This window comes from Cannabis sativa, chromosome 6, assembly GCF_029168945.1.
Source record: "Cannabis sativa cultivar Pink pepper isolate KNU-18-1 chromosome 6, ASM2916894v1, whole genome shotgun sequence".
Classification (NCBI taxonomy): Eukaryota; Viridiplantae; Streptophyta; class Magnoliopsida; order Rosales; family Cannabaceae; genus Cannabis; species Cannabis sativa.
The window spans coordinates 51,714,969-51,738,535 of record NC_083606.1 but is presented as its reverse complement, the minus strand read 5'-3'; the positions used below and the strand labels follow the sequence as shown (position 1 = coordinate 51,738,535).

Here is a 23,567-nt window from a genome sequence, read left to right as displayed (position 1 = left end):
ATCCTGGTAAAATAATTTCCAACACCTTGCACCTCATACCCTTGTCTAGTGTCACATGATCCATGGTTGTAGGAGTGTGGTCCCCTGTTGCAGGATTGGTCCCCGGTTGCAGGTTGTAGAAGGGTGGTTGCAGCGTACCCTTGGTCAGGACCTCAGACCTTGTAGGTCTATTGTTGCCACTACTCGTACCTCCTTTCTTTCAAAGTCTTTAGAAGGTATAGTTGTACGTTTGTCTCTTGCATGCCTTTTTCTTTGATTTCTTGCTCAGCAACATTCTCGTTAGCATGCATTTGGATGAATTTCAACATCCATGACACATGCACATTATGCTTCTCACGTGCTGTAACACAAACTTCATCCGTGCATACCATGGCTTGCATGCGAGCCCCCGACATGGTCTCGCATGCGAGGCCCTAAGGCTCACAAGATGCACACATGCATGTACTTGACATACACACACACACAAAACACAATGACTTGTATGCAAGCCCCCGAGACTCACAACACATGCACGTTGCACATGCACCACACACGGCTCGCATGCGAGCCTCCCACTCACAACACACGCACTTTGCACACACACCACTCACAGCTCGCATGCAAGGCCTTCCACTCACAACACACACACACACTGCACACACGCACTTTGCAAACACACCATACACAACTCGCATGCAATCCCCACTCGTAACACACGCATACCGTACACACGATGCACGGCTTGCATGCGACCCCCCACATGGGATCACATCCGTGTCCCCCATGTAGGCATGCACACATGATGTTCACGTATCCATGTATGGTTCACAAGGTTAGTGTTGGGACTGTATGGATGTATCCCAATACCCACAAGTACAACTTTGAGAAATGTGCACCGAGTGAGTAAACTAACTAAATGTGCTCTCGCTTGTCTCTTGGTCTTTAGGTGACTAATCCTGAGAGTTAGCAGTGCTAATTTTAGGGGTTAACACTTGCCCCCATTCTACGACAATTCTTTAAGTGTTTTTGTATACTGAGTGAATTAGGAAAGTTGCCCTTCTGCAATGTAATCATTATCCACACCGCGTTTATCCAAGATGTTCCCACTATACATAGGGGCTCCCCATGCTTGAATTCTCACTTCACAACATCACCTTCGTGTAGTGGCGAGTCTCTTTCACCTTATCCAAGAGGCCTTGAGTTCAATCCTCCCCAAGTCACTTTTACACTTCTTATTCCTATTATTTTGGCATAGATATCTACTTTCATTTTTGAATTGATGATTTAATATGCTTGGACATCTTCTGTTCTTGTCTTCACTTTGCTTGGCTTGCATTGTAATGACCGCATTTCATAATATGGATTAGAAAAAGCAATTAGCACTAATTATTAATATTTTAGTAGTTATTTGGGAATTTATTTAATTGTGAGTCCCATTATTAAAAATGGGCATTAGAGTTATAATTTCTCAATTTCGGAGATTTTATTAAACTCTAAGTGTATTATTTGTGTTATATATGAATTATGTTATAGGCTTTTCTTACTGAGTCTCTCGACTCACAGTTCGACTTCCATGTGTAGATAAAAGAAAGACGAAAGCTGAACATGAGTGAGCACTGAGCTGGGATGAGGTTGATTAGGATGAGAGAAGTGTTTAGTAGTTAGTCATGACTTTTTGAAGGGATTCAAATGAAGAATGGTTTTATTTTCCCCTAAAATATGTTAATTTTGTTTCTACTTTTTAAATTACGAAGAATTACTACTTTTTTTGGGAACTTTTTTCCTCTTCACTTGGTGGATTGTGGATGCTATTAAGATATAAGATATTTACATTGCATGTTTAATGTTGAACAAAAACTAACTAAGTAATGTGCTTGAATGTGAAACTATAACATGTCAATACCAATGTAATTGATTTACGAAATTAGTTACTTGTAGTAATTTTTAATGTGAAGTAGATCAATTACAATTTTCGTTATAATTACAACCTTTTGATTTTCTATCTTTCAGATCATAATGCCTATGCTTAACTACACTTTGAATTACCTTTACAATTACAGGCATTGAAAGACGGAAACCTTTATAGACACAATTGTTTCTATTTATCCGTAAGCTATAAACGGTTGCAGCAATCATCCTTTAAACTTCCTATTCTGGTTTTTAACCAATTCTGCCAACTGACAAAGTCAAGGTGCCTAGCATTGAAACCTAACAAGCTTAAAAATATTAGCAACAATTTCTTTGAATAACAACAATCAAAGTAAAGATGCTTGTGGCTCTCCTGCTGCAAACCACAAACACGACAGCTAGAATCTGCAACAAAGATGTTAAATCAAGAAAGTCGATCCTTTATTTTATTTGTCTTATAAATTTGTTATATTTTATTAATTGTTATTGTTTATTTATTTATTTTTTTTTGGCAGAATGAATTGGATCGGAGATGTAATTTCATTATGTGGATAGAGGCAAGTGGACGAAGAAGTAGAAATGATTTAAGCGGCTTGTTTAAAAGGCTTGAGGAAATTGAGACCAATGTTAAACATTTAGAGCTTAAGATTCAAGGAAGAGATGAAGAAGTTGCTAGAATAATTAAGCCATTGAAAAATGTCAAATTTGCTATATATGTTTGTGTTGGAATATTATATTTTCTATTGTATATGTTATTTAGTGTTTAACAAATGTAGCTGAACAATTTAACAGTTTAACAAATAGTGTCAATTGGTAATGTGATTGTTCTTCAAAAGTATTATCAGTTTTAGTATTGAAATGGTTGTCAATGTTTATATTGAAATCTATGTTTGAAAAATTATAGCACAGAACTCAGTTTTAGTAACAATCAGAGAATATTGTTCCATCTAGTCAAGTGTAACCTTCTAATTATAAAGGGATTATATGTCTAGTTTAGTTATTAAGTGTGTTACAATCTTTGTTTGTTTATCAAGTTAAGCTGGATGAAGAAGACTTGAAATACAAAAATTGATCTTAGAGTTCTCAAAAAATTTCCCTTTTCAATTCATTTAGTCAAGGCATTGGAAAGTTATGAAGAAAATTGTCAAAATATTGAACATAAATTCACATTGTGAATTTGTACAAATTCATCAAAAGAGATCCATATATAAACTGTTACTGTTACTAATTCATCAAAAGAGATCCATATGAAGAAATTTATGCATAAGCCCTGTTACTGTTGGATAAGAAAATTATTCATCAAAAGAGATTCATATATAAACTGTTATTGTTGCTACATATGTGAATTTATACAAATTCATCAAAAGAGATCAAAATCTGCATCAGCCCTGCTCATATTCAAAATTATGCATAATTCTTGAGTATTCACTTGGCTTTAACTACTTTATCTTAGTGTTCATTGTTTGCTAGTTATATGAATTTGTACAAATTCATCAAAAGAGATTCAAAATAATGCATAATCCCTGTATACAAAATTATGCATAATTCTTGAGCACCCACTTTGCTCTATCTTAGTGTTCATTCTTGAGCACCCATTCATACCTACTCTACTCTGCAAAAACATATAATATAATTAAAAGCATCTCAAAATTTCTACATATTTATAATTGGATTAATTTTTAATATAAGGTACCTATAATTGTTCATTTTTATCTAGTACAATTTTTCGTTGGGTTGAAGAACTAATTGAAGCTTAAGATAGAGGATTGTTGTTTCTCCCATAAGTACCAAGATCCTTTGATTGAGTTTTCTTTGCCTACACATAATCATAAAGACAAAAGTCCTTTAAAACATATAACACTTTTGCAATTATCATGTTCAACAACTAAACTAAACTAACTATAGATAGCATAAAATCTGTAGGAGAATTTGACACACAAAAAAAAAAAAAAAACATGGCATAAAATCTGGACAATAACAGTCAATAATTAATGATGTCTCAAATTAATGTAAATAAAATACATGCAAAATGATAGCTAATTTCAAAGACATTAATATTTTAAAACATAATAAGACATCATTATCATTAAGCCAAATTCAAACACATTTTCTCTAGCTGCAAGCTTGAAGCCAAATTCAAACAAACAATACCAAGACTTATAAAGCTAAAAATATCCAAATTTATTAAATAAACAATACCCATATATATTTATATACTCGACCAAATGAATATTAAAATTGAATTCCTCTAGGCAGAAAACTAAAGTAAAATTAAAATTTATTATATAATGTAATCTTCTACATAGGAAGTTGAAAAAAATGTACCTAAACAGAAAACAAGTGACTGTAGAAAAATGTAAGAGGAGAAACGAACATGACAATTTGAACTTATCATTTATGATGCCTTCGGTGTCAACAAATTATAACCAACAACGTTTAAAACAGAATGATAACTAATTGTTTAAAACAAAATAAGACATCGTCATCATTCAACATGTCTTAATCTACAGTCCATAAACATTGGATCTTTGTAATAAGGTTAATAATCTTTTTCAAATATAACATGCTTTATAACCAAATAATAGTAGCAGTAGTTAGAGAATAGTATAGAATAACTCACATAAGTTGTGTTGTTTCTGCTACATGTCCTTACATTGTGCCCCTTGCCACCACAACTCGAATACTTAATTATCACATATTTTCTCTTCAATTTCTTGCCCGAAACAAGTTCCTGAAGTTCAAGTTTTTTTGTTTTTCTTTGGCCTTCCCAGCTGCTTTTTGTTGATTGGATTTTTCATTCCAATCTTGCCACTTTGAGGCCACTCATCTTGATTCTGAATGGAAAAATTTGGTGAGAGTAAGCTTTCATATAATATTTTTTTGTGTACCACTTACTCACATACAGCTCTAGATCCTGTTTATTGTGCCAAATTGCAGCCATAACATGGCTACATGGGATCACGGTAAGCTCCCATCACCTACATGAACAAACCCATGACCTTGAATCAACAGAGTAAATATTTCCATACATGTTATGGATTTGGTAAATCAATTCTCCTTATTTGGTGGGCAAATGGGATTCAACTTCCTCTTTGTTCTTTTCAATCATTTTTACTACTTTTGGTGAAACGTTAGAATCCCACATGACCACATATTGTTTATTTTTTGTCATCCTTTACATCAAGTACATCCTTATTCGCTCTAGCATAGACATTATTGGTCTTTCTCTAGCTGCAAGTATTGATTGTGTCCCATTAAAACCCTCCCACATATTATTCAGTAGTATATCACATTAAGGGTTAGTCCTAAAGTGTGATCTAGACTAATGACTTGGACTTGCAGCCATCAACCACTCATAAGCCTCGTTACTGATATTTTTAATCTCCTCCATTGCAACCTTAAACCTTCGAATAGTCTGGTCTCTAGCAGCCTTCGAGAAGAGGTCTTTTAGAGTTTTATCCTTGAATACCTTGATAAAAATTTTCTACAAATGCCTAGCACAATGACGATGTTCAGCTTCAGGTACCCTTTCATCCCACATACCCTTCAAAGATTGCTCCAATCGTTTTTGTTCCGCTGTGATAAAAGTCCAATGGTTGGAGTTCTCAATTTTCAAATCTATCCTCAACAGATTTAGAAACCAACTCCATAAATCTTTGTTCTCTATTTTCACCACGGTAAATGCAACAGGAAACATTTGGTTGTTTCCATCTACTCCAATTGTTGTCAAAAGCTGACTTAGATGTACACCTTTTATATGACAACCATTCAAACCAATAACAGGTCTACTGCCCTCATTAAAACTATCTCTTAACCCAGGGTAGCACAAATACATCCTCTTGAACCGTGGAACCCCATTCTCAGCATGTTCTGTCAAGAATTCTATTGTTGATCCCTTATTAGTGTATTTGATTTCTTCTGCATAGTCCCAAAGAGCTGCATATTGTTCCTCATAGCTCCCTTCAATGGTTTTTGTTGCAAGAAGTCGAGCTCTATATGCCTTATTCCTAGATATTTCAAGCACATAATCCTTGTTAACCTTTTGTTGAAATGATGAGACACCCTACTTTTCATTGACCTTGAACTCTTCCCTGTATTTTTCACTCAACCATTGAGCAATTGCAAATCTATTACTCTTAGTTCTTTTTCATAACTTTTGATAACAAAAGTGGGGCTATCATCAATTTTGGAAGCATAACACATCCATGGGCAGTTAACACCTTTACATTGTGCTCTAACTCTATGAGGGTCATTCTTCTTAAAGAATATATCCTTTCCTTCACATAGGGTGTACTCCCTAATTTCTTGCTTAAACAACTTTCCTGATACAAATGATAACACCAAATCGAAGATTTCTTTGCCCATGTCAGTTTTAGCTCTAAACTCTAGGAGCTCAAGAAATTTTTCCTTTTTGAACCTTTTATTTCTTTTGTTCAACTGTATGCCATTATTCTCATCACCTTCATCTTCCTAACTAGAGTCATCACATGCAACTTTTTCACAATCAGATTCTACCATGTCCTCATCTTCTACATCTATTTCTACATGTTTTCTTCCTTTCCTTAACAAATGGTTTTCTCCTTGTTCATCAATTAATATGCCATTGTCTTCTTGTGCATACTCTGGATCTTCTACATAATCATCTTCACTACCCTCCTCACTTTCACCTTCATTTTTTAGCCTCATTAACCAAATCAGCCCTAACATCCTTAGTTTGTACCACATTATGCTGAAAATTCCTAAACAACACTGTAATATCCTAAGATTAAGAAAACGGAATAGCGAACCCTAACTAGTTAAATTTTTGTTTATTATGGAATTATATTGTTATATAATTTATTATATGTGAATTAAATTGAGATATGACATGATAAGACCCCGTTGGTGAGCCAGTGGCATTTTTGTAATTTTGACCCGAGAAGGCTAAAATTGTAAATTTAATTGAATTGCATGCTTATGGACTATATAATTATATAGTATACTTGTTGTGTCCTTTTTTAGGTGTTTTCTAACAAGTCGGGGCGGTATAGTGACAATCGGGTATTTCAGGCCGAACCGAGTTCGGGGCCAAAATACAATTTTGGGATTTTATATTGGCATTTTATTGATACATGAGTATTCTGAAAATTATTTGGATAATGTGATATGTGTTAATGATATTTTTGCCCTTGTAATGCATGTATATGTGGAATGTGACCCTAGGGGCATTTTTGTCATTTTGCCTAATTGAGTTATTTTTCAACAAAAGGAAATTGTGAGTAAATGAAATGAATTTTCTGGACTGTTTCTCAACCCCTTTGGACCAACCCTATCTCTCTATTTTCACATATCAATTTGTTGAAATCTTTGAGGAATTGATCTTGTTTCAAGCTTGGATTTGTGGAATTTTTTTGCTTGGACTTTGGAGGAGCTAAAGGTAGTCTTTCTACCATTTTTAATTCTTGAATTTGCTGCTGTAATTGGTGATTGAAGAGCATGTTTATATGTTGTAAGTGTTCTTGATGCATGTGTGGAGGATTGAAGTAAATTGATAGCTTTTTTGTTGTTTGAGCTTGCTACATTATTGAGTTATACATCTAGATAGTTTTGGGGGAATTTAGGGCTGCAAATTGAGGTTGAACTTCTTGGTTTTAAGCTTGAATTTCTGAGTTTTAAGCTTGAAGGTTTGAAGCTTTAAAGTTCAAGCTTGAATGTTTGAGTAATTGTGGCACTTTGTGATTTTTGATTTGGTTTTGGTTTCACTCAATTGGGTTATGTACTATTAAAGATTTAGACCTAATTAAGTTGTTGTTATTGTTTAATTATGTGGTTGAGCAAGTTTGAGTTCAAGAACTCAAAGCTTGCTCAACAATGGCACTTTTTGATTCTTGGTACATTTATTGTGTTTGAGCTGTAAAATATGTTTATTATCTTATATGATGATGCTCTAGAAAGTTTGGTGGTGATTAGGGAAGATTTTAGTAGGTTATGGAGGCTTAAAAGTTGAGATTTTTCAAGTTGTTTCTGCCCAGAAAACCGAAATTCCGGTTGGTTCAAGGCTGTTCCAACTGAAATTCCAGTTGGACTGTATTGGGGAAGACCAAATTTTGTTTTGGCCATAACTTTTGACTTGAGACTCCATTTTGGATGTTCTTTATATCGTTGGAAAGCTCGTTTTAAGCTTTATATGTTAATCTGTAAATGTAATGCTAATTATGTGATTATTGAAAGTGAATTTTGGGATTAACCCTATTTGTGAAATGCCAAGAATGTGTGACTAGGACTACCAACGCTTGCTCGTGAACACCCGGGGATTTGGAATCTCCATATTTACGAGACATCAAGTAAGATAGTAGTTTGCACGTAGAGTCAAGCGCGGTGGCACTCATGTGTTATATTATGGTTATGATTAATTAAGAATGGGGATTAGGGTTATTATCCTGAAGTGAGCGGTTATATGGCCTATGATTATTACCCTAGCGATTAAATAATTTTGAATGTTATACCATGCTATATATGTTGAAATAAAGAATTATGTGCTCAAGGCATAAGTATATTAGACTCGGTAAGCTAGTACTCTAAGTATTATAATAATGTGGTCTAGGGTAATTACCTTAGGCTATATATGAAAGTAAGAAAGCAATGATGTATAGTAACCTTTACTAATCAAGTAAAAGCATGAAGTAGGGTTATTACTCTCTATATACGTTATTTTGAGCATGTCATAAAGTATGTTATATGGGTAATTAATTAGTATGCAAGTTAGCGTTATTACCCTAAGATTTCATATATTATAGTATATGTTGAAGATGTTGAATGTGTGGATATATGTCAACGGTTTTGTGAATAAGACAAAACCGGGTTAGGCCTGATATACATCATCAGGATAAACCACTGAAGGAACATAATATGTGGATTATGTATATATGAATAGGATTATGTGGGCAAGGCATAATCAGGTTAGACTCGGTAACTATAACCAAGATAAACTCTACTAAGGCCTTGTGAGTGTAACATGTGGGTAACATGTGGGTCTATGCTATAAAGACAAAAATAGATGTATGAGGGAAACACGTGGGTCTATGCTACATAGACATAAATAGATGTGTGAGCGTAACACGTGTGTCTATGCCACATAGACATAAATAAATAGACATGTGAGCGTAACATGCAGGTTTATGTCAAATAGACAATAAGTGAAATGGCTTAATTATATAGGTGTTATGTTAATTGATATCTATGTTATCTTGCTGAGCTTGGCTCACAAGTGCTCTACTGTGCAGGAACAGGTAAATCTATCTATGATCAGCCATGAGTGGGAGAGCTTGCCGATGCTTGTACATGTTCTGGCCATACTAGACCAAGCGGGTTGGGGTCTACCAGTGTTGTATTTTGTAATCTTGATTTTGTCGCTTAGGTCAACACGTAAAATAGACTTATAATATTTTGTAAAAATATTTGCGGGATCCCGAAACTTGTCTCTTTTAGTGGACTATTAAATTTAAAATTATTACAAGTTTATTTTCATTATGTTTCAATTAAGTTTAAATTTCTCGCGCTTAACCTTCTAGTAATCCCATTTTAGGGGATTAGGGTTTCATAATCTGTGTCGTGGTGTGCCTAATTGTTAGGGTGTTACAGATTTGTTTCAGAGCGTCAAGGTTTTTAAACATTCTGTAGACTGGTCGAACATGTACAATTATCGTCAGAGACAAGCTCGGCTCGTGGTGCAGTAAGTGTTGAGAGTAAACGCTTAACTGCTTATGTGATTATTTATTTACCGCTTTCCATTTTAGACAGTATGTGAGCATCTAGTATAATTATGTGATATATGATACCATGCTTAGAATATTAATTGATAAATGTTTATCTAATTGTAATGGAATAGTTGAGTTAGGGTTCAAAGGCAATAAGTGCGTAAGTGTGGTATTAGTGCTTGGCTTGCTAGGGTTGTTTGTGAAAATGGACCCTCCGTAATCATCTATACCATAGGGCGAGCATGTAGAGCTTGGTGTTGACAAAACCAATCTACCGGCGCCGCCTGGGCCTCCGCTGAGTTTGAGGGATAATGTAGGGGTTGGCAATGCTAATCCACCTGCTAATTGGCAGCAAATGTTTCAAGAAATGCAAGGTATTATACTTTTTCAAGAGGAAGAATTGCATCGGTTGAGGCAACCTGCACCGATAGCTCTTGTAGATCCAGGGGTACCACCAGCTCTTGTGCTAGTGGTGGGTAACCAGGGGTTCATGTTGTCTCACAAAGATTCAGTGTTTGAGCACCTCGTGAAGCTGCAACTTCCAACGTTTTTGGGAGGTACTGATATAATGAAAGCTGAGGAATGAATGAGTACTATTACCCGCATCCTTGATATTATGAGGTGATGGGAACAGAGAGAGTGAATTGTGCTACCTTTATGTTACAAGATCATGCCCACGTCTGGTGGGATATTGTGGGGCAGACTCGAGATGTTAGGACAATGACTTGGGATGAGTTCAAGAGTCTGTTTGGGGAAAAAAATTCTATAACATAGATGTGAGGGACGAATGCCACAATCATTCAGGACTTGAAGATTACCATGTTGGGTTTTGTGCCCTAAATAAAACCCATTACAATCTGAGTAGTTATCAATTTAGAATTTTGAAGTGATTTATGTTAACATGTATTTTTCATGCTTATGGTTTAATATATATACACAAAATCAGTTAAGTCCAGAACATATATTCATTCACAATTACAGTATTGTCAATACAGTGGAATGTGATTGTGATTATATGATTCAATAGACTAAGTCCCTATTCATCAGTGTTTTGGATTTACACTGATGTGATAATCAGCGATGAAGTATACTTACACTTGAAGTAAGTGTTATGTTCTTTCCAGGACATTGGTAAAGTATACTAGTTTCGAATGTATGGAGTATACATTGGACTGGACCGATATTGAACTTGGTCAAAGATATTATAAACTTACCGTTGTATCTTTCCAAGTCAATATCAGAAGTTGATCTTAGATTAAAAGAATCTAAATCCTGATATGCTTAGGCTCAATCTCAGGAGTGCTATTCATGTTCTTTGATTTATTAGTTAAGCCTACTTTTGGGTCAGGGTGATACGTATATTTTGGGAACATGATAGCATGATTGAGTGGGAGCGGTGAACATAAATATGGAATCTATAGCTTCTACTAGTGTATAGAAGTCAAGTGATGATTCCCTTCGAGCTTAGTTAAACAATAGTAAATGGATGAGCTCTTGTTTCAGTGACTATATATTAGATCACTAAAACATCATTTACAGGTAACTAAGTGTTTTAAGGGGCAAAATACATTGAGGGTGGAAACGGTAAATTTGTCCCATCTCGATGTAAATCATCTATATAAGAGGTCTTTAATCACATTAAGATTATAACAATGGTTAAATGAGATAGCATATATATATCGTGGAACATATAATATGCTCTATATAAGTCTGGGAGTGCAATTCCAAGTTCTAAGAGTGGATTCAACAAGGAATTAATAAGTTAGGGATTTACTTGGTAAATTCAGTTCAACTTATTGGAAGCTCAACAATATAGATCCATGGTCCCCATTCTAGTTGAGACCATATATACTGTTTGTAAGACTCTATAACTGATTTATGATTAATCAATTATAATTCTAAAAGTTAGACTATGTCTAATTTGAGAATTCTCACTAAGTAAGGATGAAATTGTAAAGAAAAGGGTTTCTAGGTTTATTTATTAATTAAGAGACTTTGTATGTCTAATTAATAATTATATTAAATGACAATATTATTTAATAATCTATTTTAGTTATTAAATAATTAGTTTTGGCATTTAAATGGTTAGAATTGGAAAAATGGCATTTTTGGAGAAATAGAATAAAATTGTGGAAACTGCAAAATCCATGTGAGACCCATTCACACCATGGTCGACCACATGTTGTATGTTTCCCAATTATTATTTTCATTTTTTTAAATGCAAAATAATTACTAACCTAAACCTTGCATAAATAGGAAAGTGGTGGATCACACCAAATAAGGCAGTTAATCAATTACTCAGTAAAAGAGGAAACTGTTTATTTTGGAAAGTTGAGCTTCCCTTTTCCTTATATATAGCCGCCCCTCTCTTCCTCTTTGAATGCATCATTCATACACGAAATCAAGAGAGAAAAAGAGAGAGAATTTCAAAATCCCTTTGTGAGAGAGAAGTGCCCACACACAACAAACAGTACCACAATCATAGATTGGAAGACTGTGAAGGATCACATCCATCTGAAGGACATTCGGGCTCAGATCTTGATTATACTCTACGACAGACAGGAATCAAGGGTTAGAGATTTGAGTGGAAGGAGACACATTATTCCGCTACCATCACTGTAAGGTTTCTTAACTTTTTATGTGTTTTATTTATCGTTTTAGAAGTTCATATTTAGGTTGTTAAATCAACATACTTGTGAGTAGATCTAAGATCCTGGTAAAATTAATTCCAACATACCATTGCTCACGACACTTTATATAAGAAAGTGGTTGAACTAGCCTTGATAGCTGAGGAGGCTGAGCAACATGTGATTAACGAGTAGGCTGTAAAGTATGCCGTCACGGCATCAAATCCTCCTGTGAGTGGTAACATCAGTAAGGGGACCGACTGTGGTAACCGTGATCACAAGCGAAAGGCTAACGCTTCCAGAACATCAGGGGTAACAGAAGTTTTGGAGAAACAGAGGTGGTCATCAGGGCCGCATATCTTCATTCTGATCATATCTAGAGTGTCCGAACTGTAAGGCACACAATCAGGGTGAATGTCGGACCAAGGTTGTGTTTCAGACTCGGCATGGACATCATAAGTTTTCGGTGATGTCTTTTTGACTCACTAATACCCCAGCGGCATTTATGGACCTTATGAATTGAGTGTTTAAGGATTACCTGGACAAATGTGTGATCGTGTTAGTTGATGATATTTTGGTCTACTCTAAGTCAGAAGAGGAACATGAGTTACATCTTAGATCGGTATTACAACGGTTATGAGATCACAAGTTGAACGCTAAGTTCAAAAAAGTGTGAGTTTTGGTTATCTCGTGTCTTTTTCTTAAGGCACATAGTGGGTAAAGATGGGATCATGGTAGTTTTAGCCAAGATCGAAGTTGTTCGGGATTGGCCCAACACCAAAAATTAGCTACGAAAGTTAGATGCTTTTTGGGTTTAGCTGGGTATTATCGTCGATTTGTTGAGGGTTTCTCAAAGATTGTTGTACCCTTAACGGAGTTGAGCGGAATGAAATTTGAAGATTGTCTGGACTGATCGGTGTGATAAAAGTATTTTGGAGTTAAAGCACTGCTTGATTACTGCTCCGGTGTTAACTCTTCCTTCAAATAAGGAAGAGTTTGTTGTTTATTGTGATGCCTCGAGACAGGTTCTGGGTTGTGTTCTTATGCAAGTTTGAAAGGTAATAGCCTATGCTTCTCAAGAGTTAAAGTAGTTCGAGCAGAGGTACCCTACTCACGATCTATAACTCGCAGCAGTAGTATTTACGCTAAAGATTTGGTGGCATTACTTATATGGGGAGAAATGTGAGATATACACTGATCATAAGAGTCTGAAATACTTGTTCACCCAGAAAGAACTGAACATGAGACAAAGGCGTTTGCTTGAGTTGGTAAAGGATTACGATTGTGACATCCTTTATCATCCTCAGAAGGCCAATGTTGTTGCTGATGCTCTGAGTAGGAAAGGACAAAGTCAGATGAATACTGTGAAGCAATTCTCCAGACAGTTAGCAGATGAAATGACCCGAGCTAAAAATTGAGTTTGTTGTGGGGTAATTGGCTAGTATTACCCTACAATCTACTCTTCTGGAGTGAATCAAAGAAGCACAATTGCAAGATCCAGAGTAAGAGAAATTCTGAGATAGGGTTTCAGTTGGGAAGACAAGTGATTTTATAGTGGATGACACGGGAATGCTACGATTTAAGAATCGTGTTTGTGTGCCTATGGATGGATATTAATATAGAGATTCCTTACTCAGTTCATCCAAGATCAACGAACATGTATCAAGATCTCAAGGCCATGTTCTGGTGGCCAGGTATGAAGAATGATATTGATGATTATGTTGTGAGGTGTTTAACTTGTGGGAAAGTGAAAGTTGAACACCAGAGGTCTACAGGGTTGCTGCAGCCACTGAATCTTCAAGAATGGAAACAGGAAGACATTGCCATGGACTTTGTGGTTGGATTGCCTAGGACCACAGGATAGTACGACTATGTGTGGGTAATAGTGGACAGGTTTACAAAGTAAGCGCACTTCTTACATATTCGGACAAACTTCTCCATTGATCAGTATGCTGAGTTATATGTTAGAGAAATTGTTCGTCTCCATGGTGTCCCAAAGTCCATTTTTTCTGAGAGGGATCCATGGGTACTCAGTTGAAATTCAACACACCTTTTTGTTGGGATTTTGTAACGCCCTAAAATAATTAGGCACGCTACCCAAAAATGATTATGAAACCCTAATCCCCTAATCGGGATTACTAACCAAACTAGCGCAGAATTTAAACTTTTATATTAAACAGAATGAAAATAAACTTGTAATATATTTAAACTTTGAAAATAGTTGGGATCCCAAAAATATTTATGAACTTATTACAAGTCCTTTCTTTCTAGCCGACCTAAGCGACAAAGCAGAATTCAAAAGTTCAACACTGATAGACCCATAACCCGCTTGGTCTGAAATGGCATGAACATGTACATTCTTCGCCCTGCACAGTAGAGCACCCGTGAGCCAAGCCCAGCAAGACAGTATAAATCATAACAAATATAATATGCTCATTCACATATGTCTGTATAGCATAGACCTGGTCATTATTTCATCATGCCCATTTATGTCTACGTGGCGTAGACCTATGTGTTGCGCTCACACATCTAATTAAATCTACATGACGTAGACCCACATGTTACTCTCACACGTCTAAATACATTAAGGCCTTAGAAGTGGTTCATCTCGGTTATGAGTACCGAGTCCAACCTGATTATGCCTTGAGCGCATAATCCCTAAATCTCATTTCAATTAACATGGCATGGCATTACACACATTTATCACTAGGGTAATAACCCTAGGCTACTAGACCGTTCCTATTAGGGTAATAACCCTAATCCCGGTTACTTAAACATTCATGCATATCATACTCAATATAAGCGCCACTGCGCATACTCTACGTGCTAATCACTGTCTTACCTGTTGTCCCACAAAGGCAGAGATTCCAAATCCCCGGGTGCTCCTGACCAGGTGCCGGTAATCCTAGTCACACACAATCCAGAATTTTCACAAATATGGTTAACCCCTGATTTCACATTCATCAAATAAATTCATGGCATTTCAAATACAGATAATCACATAGAGCTCGAAAAGATCTTTCCAACGTTATAAAGAACGTCCCAAACGAAATCCCGAGTCAAAAGTTATGGCCAAAACAAAATCGGGAAAAAGATGGCCCTCTGCTGGGTTTCTGGCCGCAGCGACCATAGATCTGGCCGCGGCCACTGGGTTCGAAAAACCCAAAAAACTAGATTTTAAGATCTAAACATGCCCACTTTTCCATATAATCGAACCTCAACCAAAACAGGGAGTAAAACACAATTTCATGCTTAAATTCACCACAGAATATGCATCCCAAAAATTAGATTAACAACACTCAAGTCAAGCTCAACACTTGAGCAAAATTCAACCTAGAAATCAAGTCTATAACCATGAACATCAAAACCCCAAAACACAAACTCAAGAGCAACACTAAAATCAGAGCTGGAAACTCAAACAATAACTCATAAATTCTGACCTAAACTCACATTACATGCTCAATAAACATATATCACAGCTAAATTATGCTTTACACACTCTATTCACCAAGATCAACATCAAAATCAAGAACATGCAACTCACAACATCACAACCCTTTTCATGCTCTTCTAACAACAAAAATCAGCAAACTATAATTAGAATTGAAGCTGAGAAAATTACCTTAAACTCAACCCAAAAGCAAGCTCAAAATTCCACAATTGCAAAGCTTCAATTCCACACCAACTTCAAGCAATTCTCCAAACAAATTTTGAAAAATCAAGAGGGTTTGGAAGAGAGAAAGAGGGTCGGGTGAGAGAGAGAATTATCCAAAAAAATACATTTCATTTCATCAAAATTCCATTTAATTCAATGTAAATTAATTATAGTCAAATGACCATTTTGCCCTTAGGGCTATATAACATGCATACTCATTTTCAAGGGCAATATTTCCATTTCACACTCAAATATTGCCAAATAAATTTCAGATTATCCCATGTCAAATAAAAATGCCAAATAACCAATCCAATTTACATTTTGGGCCCGAACCCGGTTCGGCCTGAAATTTCCGGTTGTGACTATACCGCGCTAACCTCTCAGAGCACACATGAAAAACACAACACCTGCATACTATATAATAATATAGTTCTATTAAGCAAGTTTTTACATTAATTTCATCAATTTACCCTTCTCGGGTCATAATTGCCAAAATGCCCCTGGCTCACCAACGGGGTCTTTAACATATTTAAAATTCATATAAAATCACATATATTGAACCATATAATAATACAATTCCTCTGTTATACATAATTATCTAGTTAGGGTTTTGCTAATCCATTCCTTAATTCTGGGTATTACAGATTTTATGCCCTAAATAAAACCCATTACAATATAATCTGATTTGTTAGCAATAGAAGATTAGAAGTCATTTATGTTTACATATAGTTTTCATGTTTATGGTTCAATGTATACAATTTCTGTTAAGTCTGCAACATATGGTTATTCACAATTACAGTGATGTCAACATAGTGGAAGGTAACTGTTATTATATGCTTCAAAAGACTATGTCCCTTGATTCATTAGAACACTGGATTTACACTGATGTGATAGCAAGCGATAAAGCTTATTTACACCTTGGATAAGTGTTATGTTCTTTCCAGAAAATTGGCAAAGTATGCTAGTATCTGATGTATGGAGTATACATTGGACTGGGATCGATATTGATCTTGGTGAAGATATTATAATCTTACCGTTGTATCTTTCGAAGTCAATATCACTGGTTGATCTTAGATCAAAAGATCTCAATCCTGACATGGTTAGGTTCGATCTCAAGAGTGTTATTTGTGTTCTTTGAGCTGTTAGTTAAAGCCTACCTTTTGGTTCGGGTCGAACGTACAATTTGGGAACATGACAATACAATTGAGTGGGAGCGCTAATCATAGATATGGAATCTATAGCTTCTATATGGACATAGAAGTGAAATGATGATTTCCTTCAAGCTTGGCTTAATAGAGATAAATGGAAGAGCTCTTATTGCAGTGATTATATTAGTTTACTGAAATATCATTTATAAGAAGCTAAGTGTTTTAAGGACAAAATACATTGAGAGGTGAAACGGTAAATTTGTCCCTACTCGGTGTAAATCATCTATAAAGGATTTTTGATTATTGGGATTAGAATGATGGTTAAATTTTCATAGCGCATTTATATCGTGGAGCATATAGAGCGTTCTATATAATTGAGAGTGCAATTCCAAATCTATAGTGGTGCATGGAGTAATTAATAAGTTAGGGAATTTACTTGGTAAATTCTATATCTGCTTATTGGAAGCTCGGTTATATAGGCCTATAGTCCCCATACTAGTTGAGACAATACTACTTGTAAGACTCGGGTAATTGATTTTAATTAATCAATTATAATTCTAAAATTAGACTATGTCTTATTAATGAATTTTCACTAAGCTAGGGCTTAATGGTGAAGAAAAAAGATTCTACGATTTATTTGTTAATTAAGAGACTTTCTTAAGTCTAATTAATAAATATATTAAATGACAATTTTATTTCATAATTAATTTTAATTATTAAATGAATGATTTTGGCATTTAAGTTGTTGAATTAGAAAATATGGCATTTGTGAAAGAATAGGATAAATAGTTGAAAAATTGTAAAATTGCAAGTGGTGGGCCTTTTGGAATATGTTTTTACTAGGATCTAGATTTACTAACAAGTATGTTTCATTAACATCCTAATATGAATTTCTAAAACAATGAAATAAACATATATAAAGTTTAGGAAACCTTACATTGGGTGCAGCAGAATAATATGTCTCGTTCCACTCAGATCTCTAACACTTGTATCCTTTCTGTCGCAGAGTATAACGAAGATCTGAGCCCGAATGTCCTTCTCTTCAGTTTGGATTCTTCACAATCTTCCAGACTATGATTGAGATACCACGTAATGTGTGTGGGCACCTCACTCTATCACTCAAGGGTTCGAAAAATTGAAGAAGAAAAGAGGGAGAGAGAGGTTCGGCTATAGACAATAGGATAGGAGGCTCAATTTTTCAGAAGGCAAAAATTTCTATTTTTCAATCTCTGTTAAGTGTGAGCCATCACTATCTATTTATAGTTAACCACTAGGTTTAGGTTAGGAATTACTTGGCACTAAAATAATGAAAATAACAATTGGAAAAAAAAAAGGCTCACAAGTGGCCGGCCATAGAGTTAATGGGCCCCACTTTGGTATTTTACAATTTTGACAATTTTTATTTCTATTTTCTCAAAAACGCAAATTTTCCAATTCTAACCATTTAAATGTCAAAACTAATTATTTAATAACTAAAATAAATTATTAAATAATATTGTCATTTAATATAATTATTAATTAGACATAATAAAGTCTTCCAATTAATAAATAAAACCTAGAATATCTTTTCTTCACAATTTAGCACTTGCTTTGTGACAATTCATACACTAGACATAGTCTAATTTTAGAATTATAATTGATTAATTAAAATCAATTATATGAGTCTTACAAGCAGTATGGTCTCAACTAGAATGGGGACCATGGGCCTATATTACTGAGCTTCCAATAAGCTGAACTAGAATTTATCGAGTAAATTCCCTAACTTATTAATTCCTTGTTGCATCCACTCTTAGAACTTGGAATTGCACTCTCAATCATATAGAACGTTCTATATGTTCCACCATATAGATACGCTATCACTTTTGACCATCGTTATAATCTCAATAATCAAAGATCCTCTATATAGATGATTTACACCGAGTAGGGATAAATTTACCGTTTCACCCCTCAATGTATTTTGATCCTTAAAACACTTAGCTACCGGTAAATGATGTTTTAGTGAACTAAAATATAATCACTGAAACAAGAGCTCTTCCATTTACATCTATTTATCCAAGCTCGAAGGAAATCATCATTTAACTTCTAACTACCTATAGAAGCTATAGATTCCACATTTGTGTTTAGCGCTCCCACTCAATCATATTATCATGTTCCCAAAATGTACGTATCACCTTGATCCAAAAGTAGGCTTAACTAACAAATCAAAGAACATGAATAACACTCCTGAGATTGAGCCTAAGCATATCAGGATTAAGATCTTTTGATCTAAGATCAACTAGTGATATTGACTTGGAAAGATACAACGGTAAGTATTATAATATTTTAACCAAGATCAATATTGGTCCAGTCCAATGTATACTCCATACATTCGAAGCTAGTATACTTTGCCAATGTTCTGGAAAGAACATAACACTTATGCAAAGTGTAAGTACACTTCATCGCTGATTATCACATCTGTATAAATCCAATGCACGATGAAATAGGGACTTTGTCTTTCAAAACATATAATCACAATCACAGAAATCACTGGAATTGTAAATGACTATATGTTCTGGACTTAACAGATTTTGTATATATATATTAAACAATAAACATGAAAACAACAAGTAAACATAAATGACTTCTAATATTTTATTGATAACAAATCAGATTAGATTGTAATGGGCTTTAATTAGGGCATAAAATCCGAACAGGGCCCACATCCTATGGCCGGCCACATGTGCTATATTTTACCATTTATTTATAATTTTTTTAATGCTAAATAATTCAAACCTAAATCTAGAAGGATTCCTATAAATAGATAGTGATTGACACAAATTGAAAGATAATAGCAGTTGATGCACTTAAGCCTTTTAGTCAAAATTTGAGCCTTCACTCATCTCTCTCTATTTTGAATCCTTCCCCTCTCTTTCTCTCTTCAATTTTCGAACCCTATAGTGATAGAGTACATGCCCACGCATAGCAAGTTGGTACTCAATCATAGTGTGTAAGACTGTAAAGAATCCAATCAACTGAAGAAGAATCGGGCTCAGATCTTGGTGATACTCTGCTACAGAAAGGATACAAGGGTTAGAGATCTGAGCAGAAAGAGTCATTTAATTCCACTGCAACCAATGTAAGGTTTCTTGAACTTTTTATGTGTTTAAATTCTATTGTTTTAGAAACTCATATTTAGGATGTTAAACAACATACATGGTAGTACATCTAAAATATCCTGATAAAATAATCCCCAACAACTGGCCTCAAATCTTGGTTAATGATTTACTTTCATGAAATATGAATTTAAAATGTTATTTGTGTTGATTTGGATGTGTTCATGTAGGTTTTTATGCATAATTGATGATTGTATGGAAATCACAATGAACGTTGATAAATATTTTTTGTTTTGTTCTGAAAATATTTTTCCTGAAAATTAGACAAAACTTCAATAAATTTAGGCTTTCACAAAACTTAATTTGGATTTTTTATGAGTTAGTTATGATTTTTTGAATTTGGTGAAAATATCTGATTTTGGAAACTACACGTGCGCGCGCGGATGAGGTTTCACTCGGACAGCACGTGTCTTCAGACAAGCGCCAGACTGAGGATACTCAGATATGGCCCTGTTTGAAGGGCTTCTCACGCCAAGCTTCCTCGCCCAACATAGGCTGCACGCAGCCTTTTTCCTTGCCCATTCCCCTTCATGCGCACGCAGGGGTATCCATTGCATACCCGTGTGCCCAATTTTGTTTTTGTCATATCTTTTGAATCAAAAATCATTTTTCATAGAAACGAAATTCAAATTCGGTAGAAGTTTGTGTATAATCTGAATTTTCAAATAAAAATCTAATTATTAGAATAAAAATAATTTTTTTAATTAATTAAAATTAGTTTTAGATATTCATAGCCTTAGAATTTGAAAATTTGATTCTTCCACAAACTAGCCTTATGGTTATTTTTGAAGTTTTCGATTATTTTTATTTATTTTATTTATTTTAATTATAAGATCAAATATTACTTATTTAATTATTAAATTTGAAATGATCTTATTTTGATATTAAAATATTAATAAAATTTAGAAATAATCTAGTTAAAGTTTCAAATTTGCTAACCATATCATATTTTAAAAATTTGTTATTTTTGAAATATATTTTATTAGCTTAAATTATAAGATTAGAAAAATATTAGTTTTGACATTTTATCTTATTAGATATTTATTTTAATTAATTATTTTTGGCAAAATAACATGAATTTTTGAAAAGTTTGTTAATTTTGGTTTAAATAGAAATTTTAGGGTTTCTAACCATAAATTTTTTAAACTTAGTATATTTTATTTATTTAATTATTAAATAAAATTGATAATATCCTAACCATCAAATATCTTTTTTTAAAAAATTGTTTATTTTGTTATATTTGATTTATTAAATTATAAGATTAGAAATATAATATTAAAAATATCTAAATTTTTAAATTAAGATATTATATTATATTATCTTATTAAATATTTAATTAATGTAAATTATTTAAATAAACTAATAATTTTATAATTGGTTAGTTATTTGAATTTCAATTAGAATTTAAGATATTTAGTAGATTTGTTCGATTTTAAATATTTTTTTTAAATATTTTCGAGCAACCTAAATTTAAAATTCTAGTTAAGATATATTTTAAATATTTTATTTTTAGACAGAAATATCTTAGCCTACTTTTCAATTATCTGTTACATGTTTTTTATGTTTGTTTATTTATTAATTATTTTTTTTTACAAACCTATTATTTATTTAATCTAAATCGCTACGACTAACTTGTTGACAGATCCAATGATCAGATTTTAATCATAGTCCAATTGTCAATAGATCTTATAAATAATATGAAACGTAAATTTGGCAATTTCTTTTATTTATGTAAACCTAGAAACATGATAGGGCCCATCTAAATCATTTAACCTGTGTGAGCCTATATGTTTGCTTTTGGGCTTAGATGCATATAAGAATTTCATTTCAGTTTTAATTAATTAAATGGACTAGGTTGTTAAAATAAAATATCACATGAGAGTTTTATTTAGGCCCAATTAATATTAGGCTTATTCAATGAATAACAATTAGGGCTATTTACAAAAATATGAGAAAAAAATGTAAATTTTGATATATATGGCATAAAAACTTAAATGTACAAAATATGGCTTTTTTTACAAAAACTTAAGAATATGCAAAAAAATCATTGTATATAAGAAGAAATGCCATAAAAAAACTTTAAAATTGTGTTTTTTTTTTCTTTTTTAAAAAATAAAATATTAGAATAAAAAAATGATGTCAACTGAATTTTTTTTTTTGTTAATAAATTGAAGGAATATTAAAATTATTTTATTAAGATGATAAATTAATAAACCAATTAACTGTATATAATCAAAAACTGGTTACAAATACAAATACTCATATAAATTTTACATGCATTTTAGAATCTCTAAGACTTGACCACCAATGCAGTATCAAAACTAAAACCAACACAAGACCAAAATTAAAACTAATTACAAATTTTTGAGAAGCTCCAAGACTCGATTATCAACCCACTACACAAAACTGTCACTATCCACTAAAAAACAAAATATTAGCCGCAATAAAAGCAAAGAATAGAACAGAAATATTCAACATAATTACTATCATCGTCGAAAAAGTCATCGCTACCGAAAGTTACTGTAATTAGACATCAAAGTTGTCACCGATGCTAGATGTTGGAGTTGTCGCCGAAGTTGGATCTTAAAATTTGACAGAGAAATCAGTAATATTTATTAGCTAGTTCAAAATATAATACCAAGAAACTAGTTATGTAGATTAACCAAATTAAAAACTAAATTTTAAAATAAGTTACATATAATACAAAAACATTAATTTAATACAAAAACCTGTTTCATATTACAATCAACTAAAAAAGTGAACAAACATATCACACCTAAAGTAATAAAAATATATATTAATTTCAAAAACCAGTTACTCAAAAAATTAAAAAAAAAAAAAATACATACCATAAAATTATTTTTAATAATGACGTATAAACTAAATAACAAAAACTTGTTACATTAAACAACTTAGCAAAAATTTGATATAAAAAACCAGTTTCGTAAAATAATTATTAAAAATTAACTTACATAAACCAAATGCAAAAATATCTAAAACAAAAATTAAATACAAAAACCAGTTACTAAATACAATTACTTAAAAAATATAAATAAAAACATAAGAAACTTAAAATAATAAAATGATATATTGAAACAGAAAAACTAATAAATTAAAAAAAAAAAAAAAAAAAGTAGACCACCATAAGAGAATTCTTAACATATAAATAAATTTAAATCATTGAAACGAGGTACATTAACTAACCAAATAAAATTTTTGACACATAAAAATCAGTTACATTAAACAACCAATTAAATTTTTAACATAGAGAAATTATTTACATTAAACAATTAAAAATCTCACACAAAGAAATCAATTACATTAAACAACCAATTAAACATGTTAAATAGAGAAGACAATTA

General features: G+C 33.3%; 1 protein-coding gene across 1 annotated transcript; it reads right to left on the bottom strand.

Annotated features, from left to right (window-relative positions):
• Nucleotides 1-5,371: 5,371 nt before the first annotated feature.
• Nucleotides 5,372-6,612, bottom strand: LOC115695282 (uncharacterized). Its single transcript, XM_030622358.1, has 3 exons — nucleotides 6,403-6,612; nucleotides 6,022-6,357; nucleotides 5,372-5,926 (listed from the first exon to the last, which is right to left on the bottom strand). The coding sequence occupies exons 1-3, from the start codon at nucleotides 6,610-6,612 to the stop codon at nucleotides 5,372-5,374; spliced, it is 1,101 nt and encodes a 366-aa protein (XP_030478218.1).
• Nucleotides 6,613-23,567: the final 16,955 nt, after the last annotated feature.

Bases quoted from the DNA above. Each gene is read 5' to 3' on its own strand.
- LOC115695282 (XM_030622358.1), bottom strand. From the start codon at position 6,612: ATGTGGTACAAACTAAGGATGTTAGGGCTGATTTGGTTAATGAGGCTA. The intron at 6,358-6,402 runs GTAGAATCTGAT...GACTCTAGTTAG, and splicing joins ATGTAGAAGATGAGGACATG to GAAGATGAAGGTGATGAGAA. The intron at 5,927-6,021 runs GTAATAGATTTG...TTTCAACAAAAG, and splicing joins GTTATGAAAAAGAACTAAGA to GTTAACAAGGATTATGTGCT.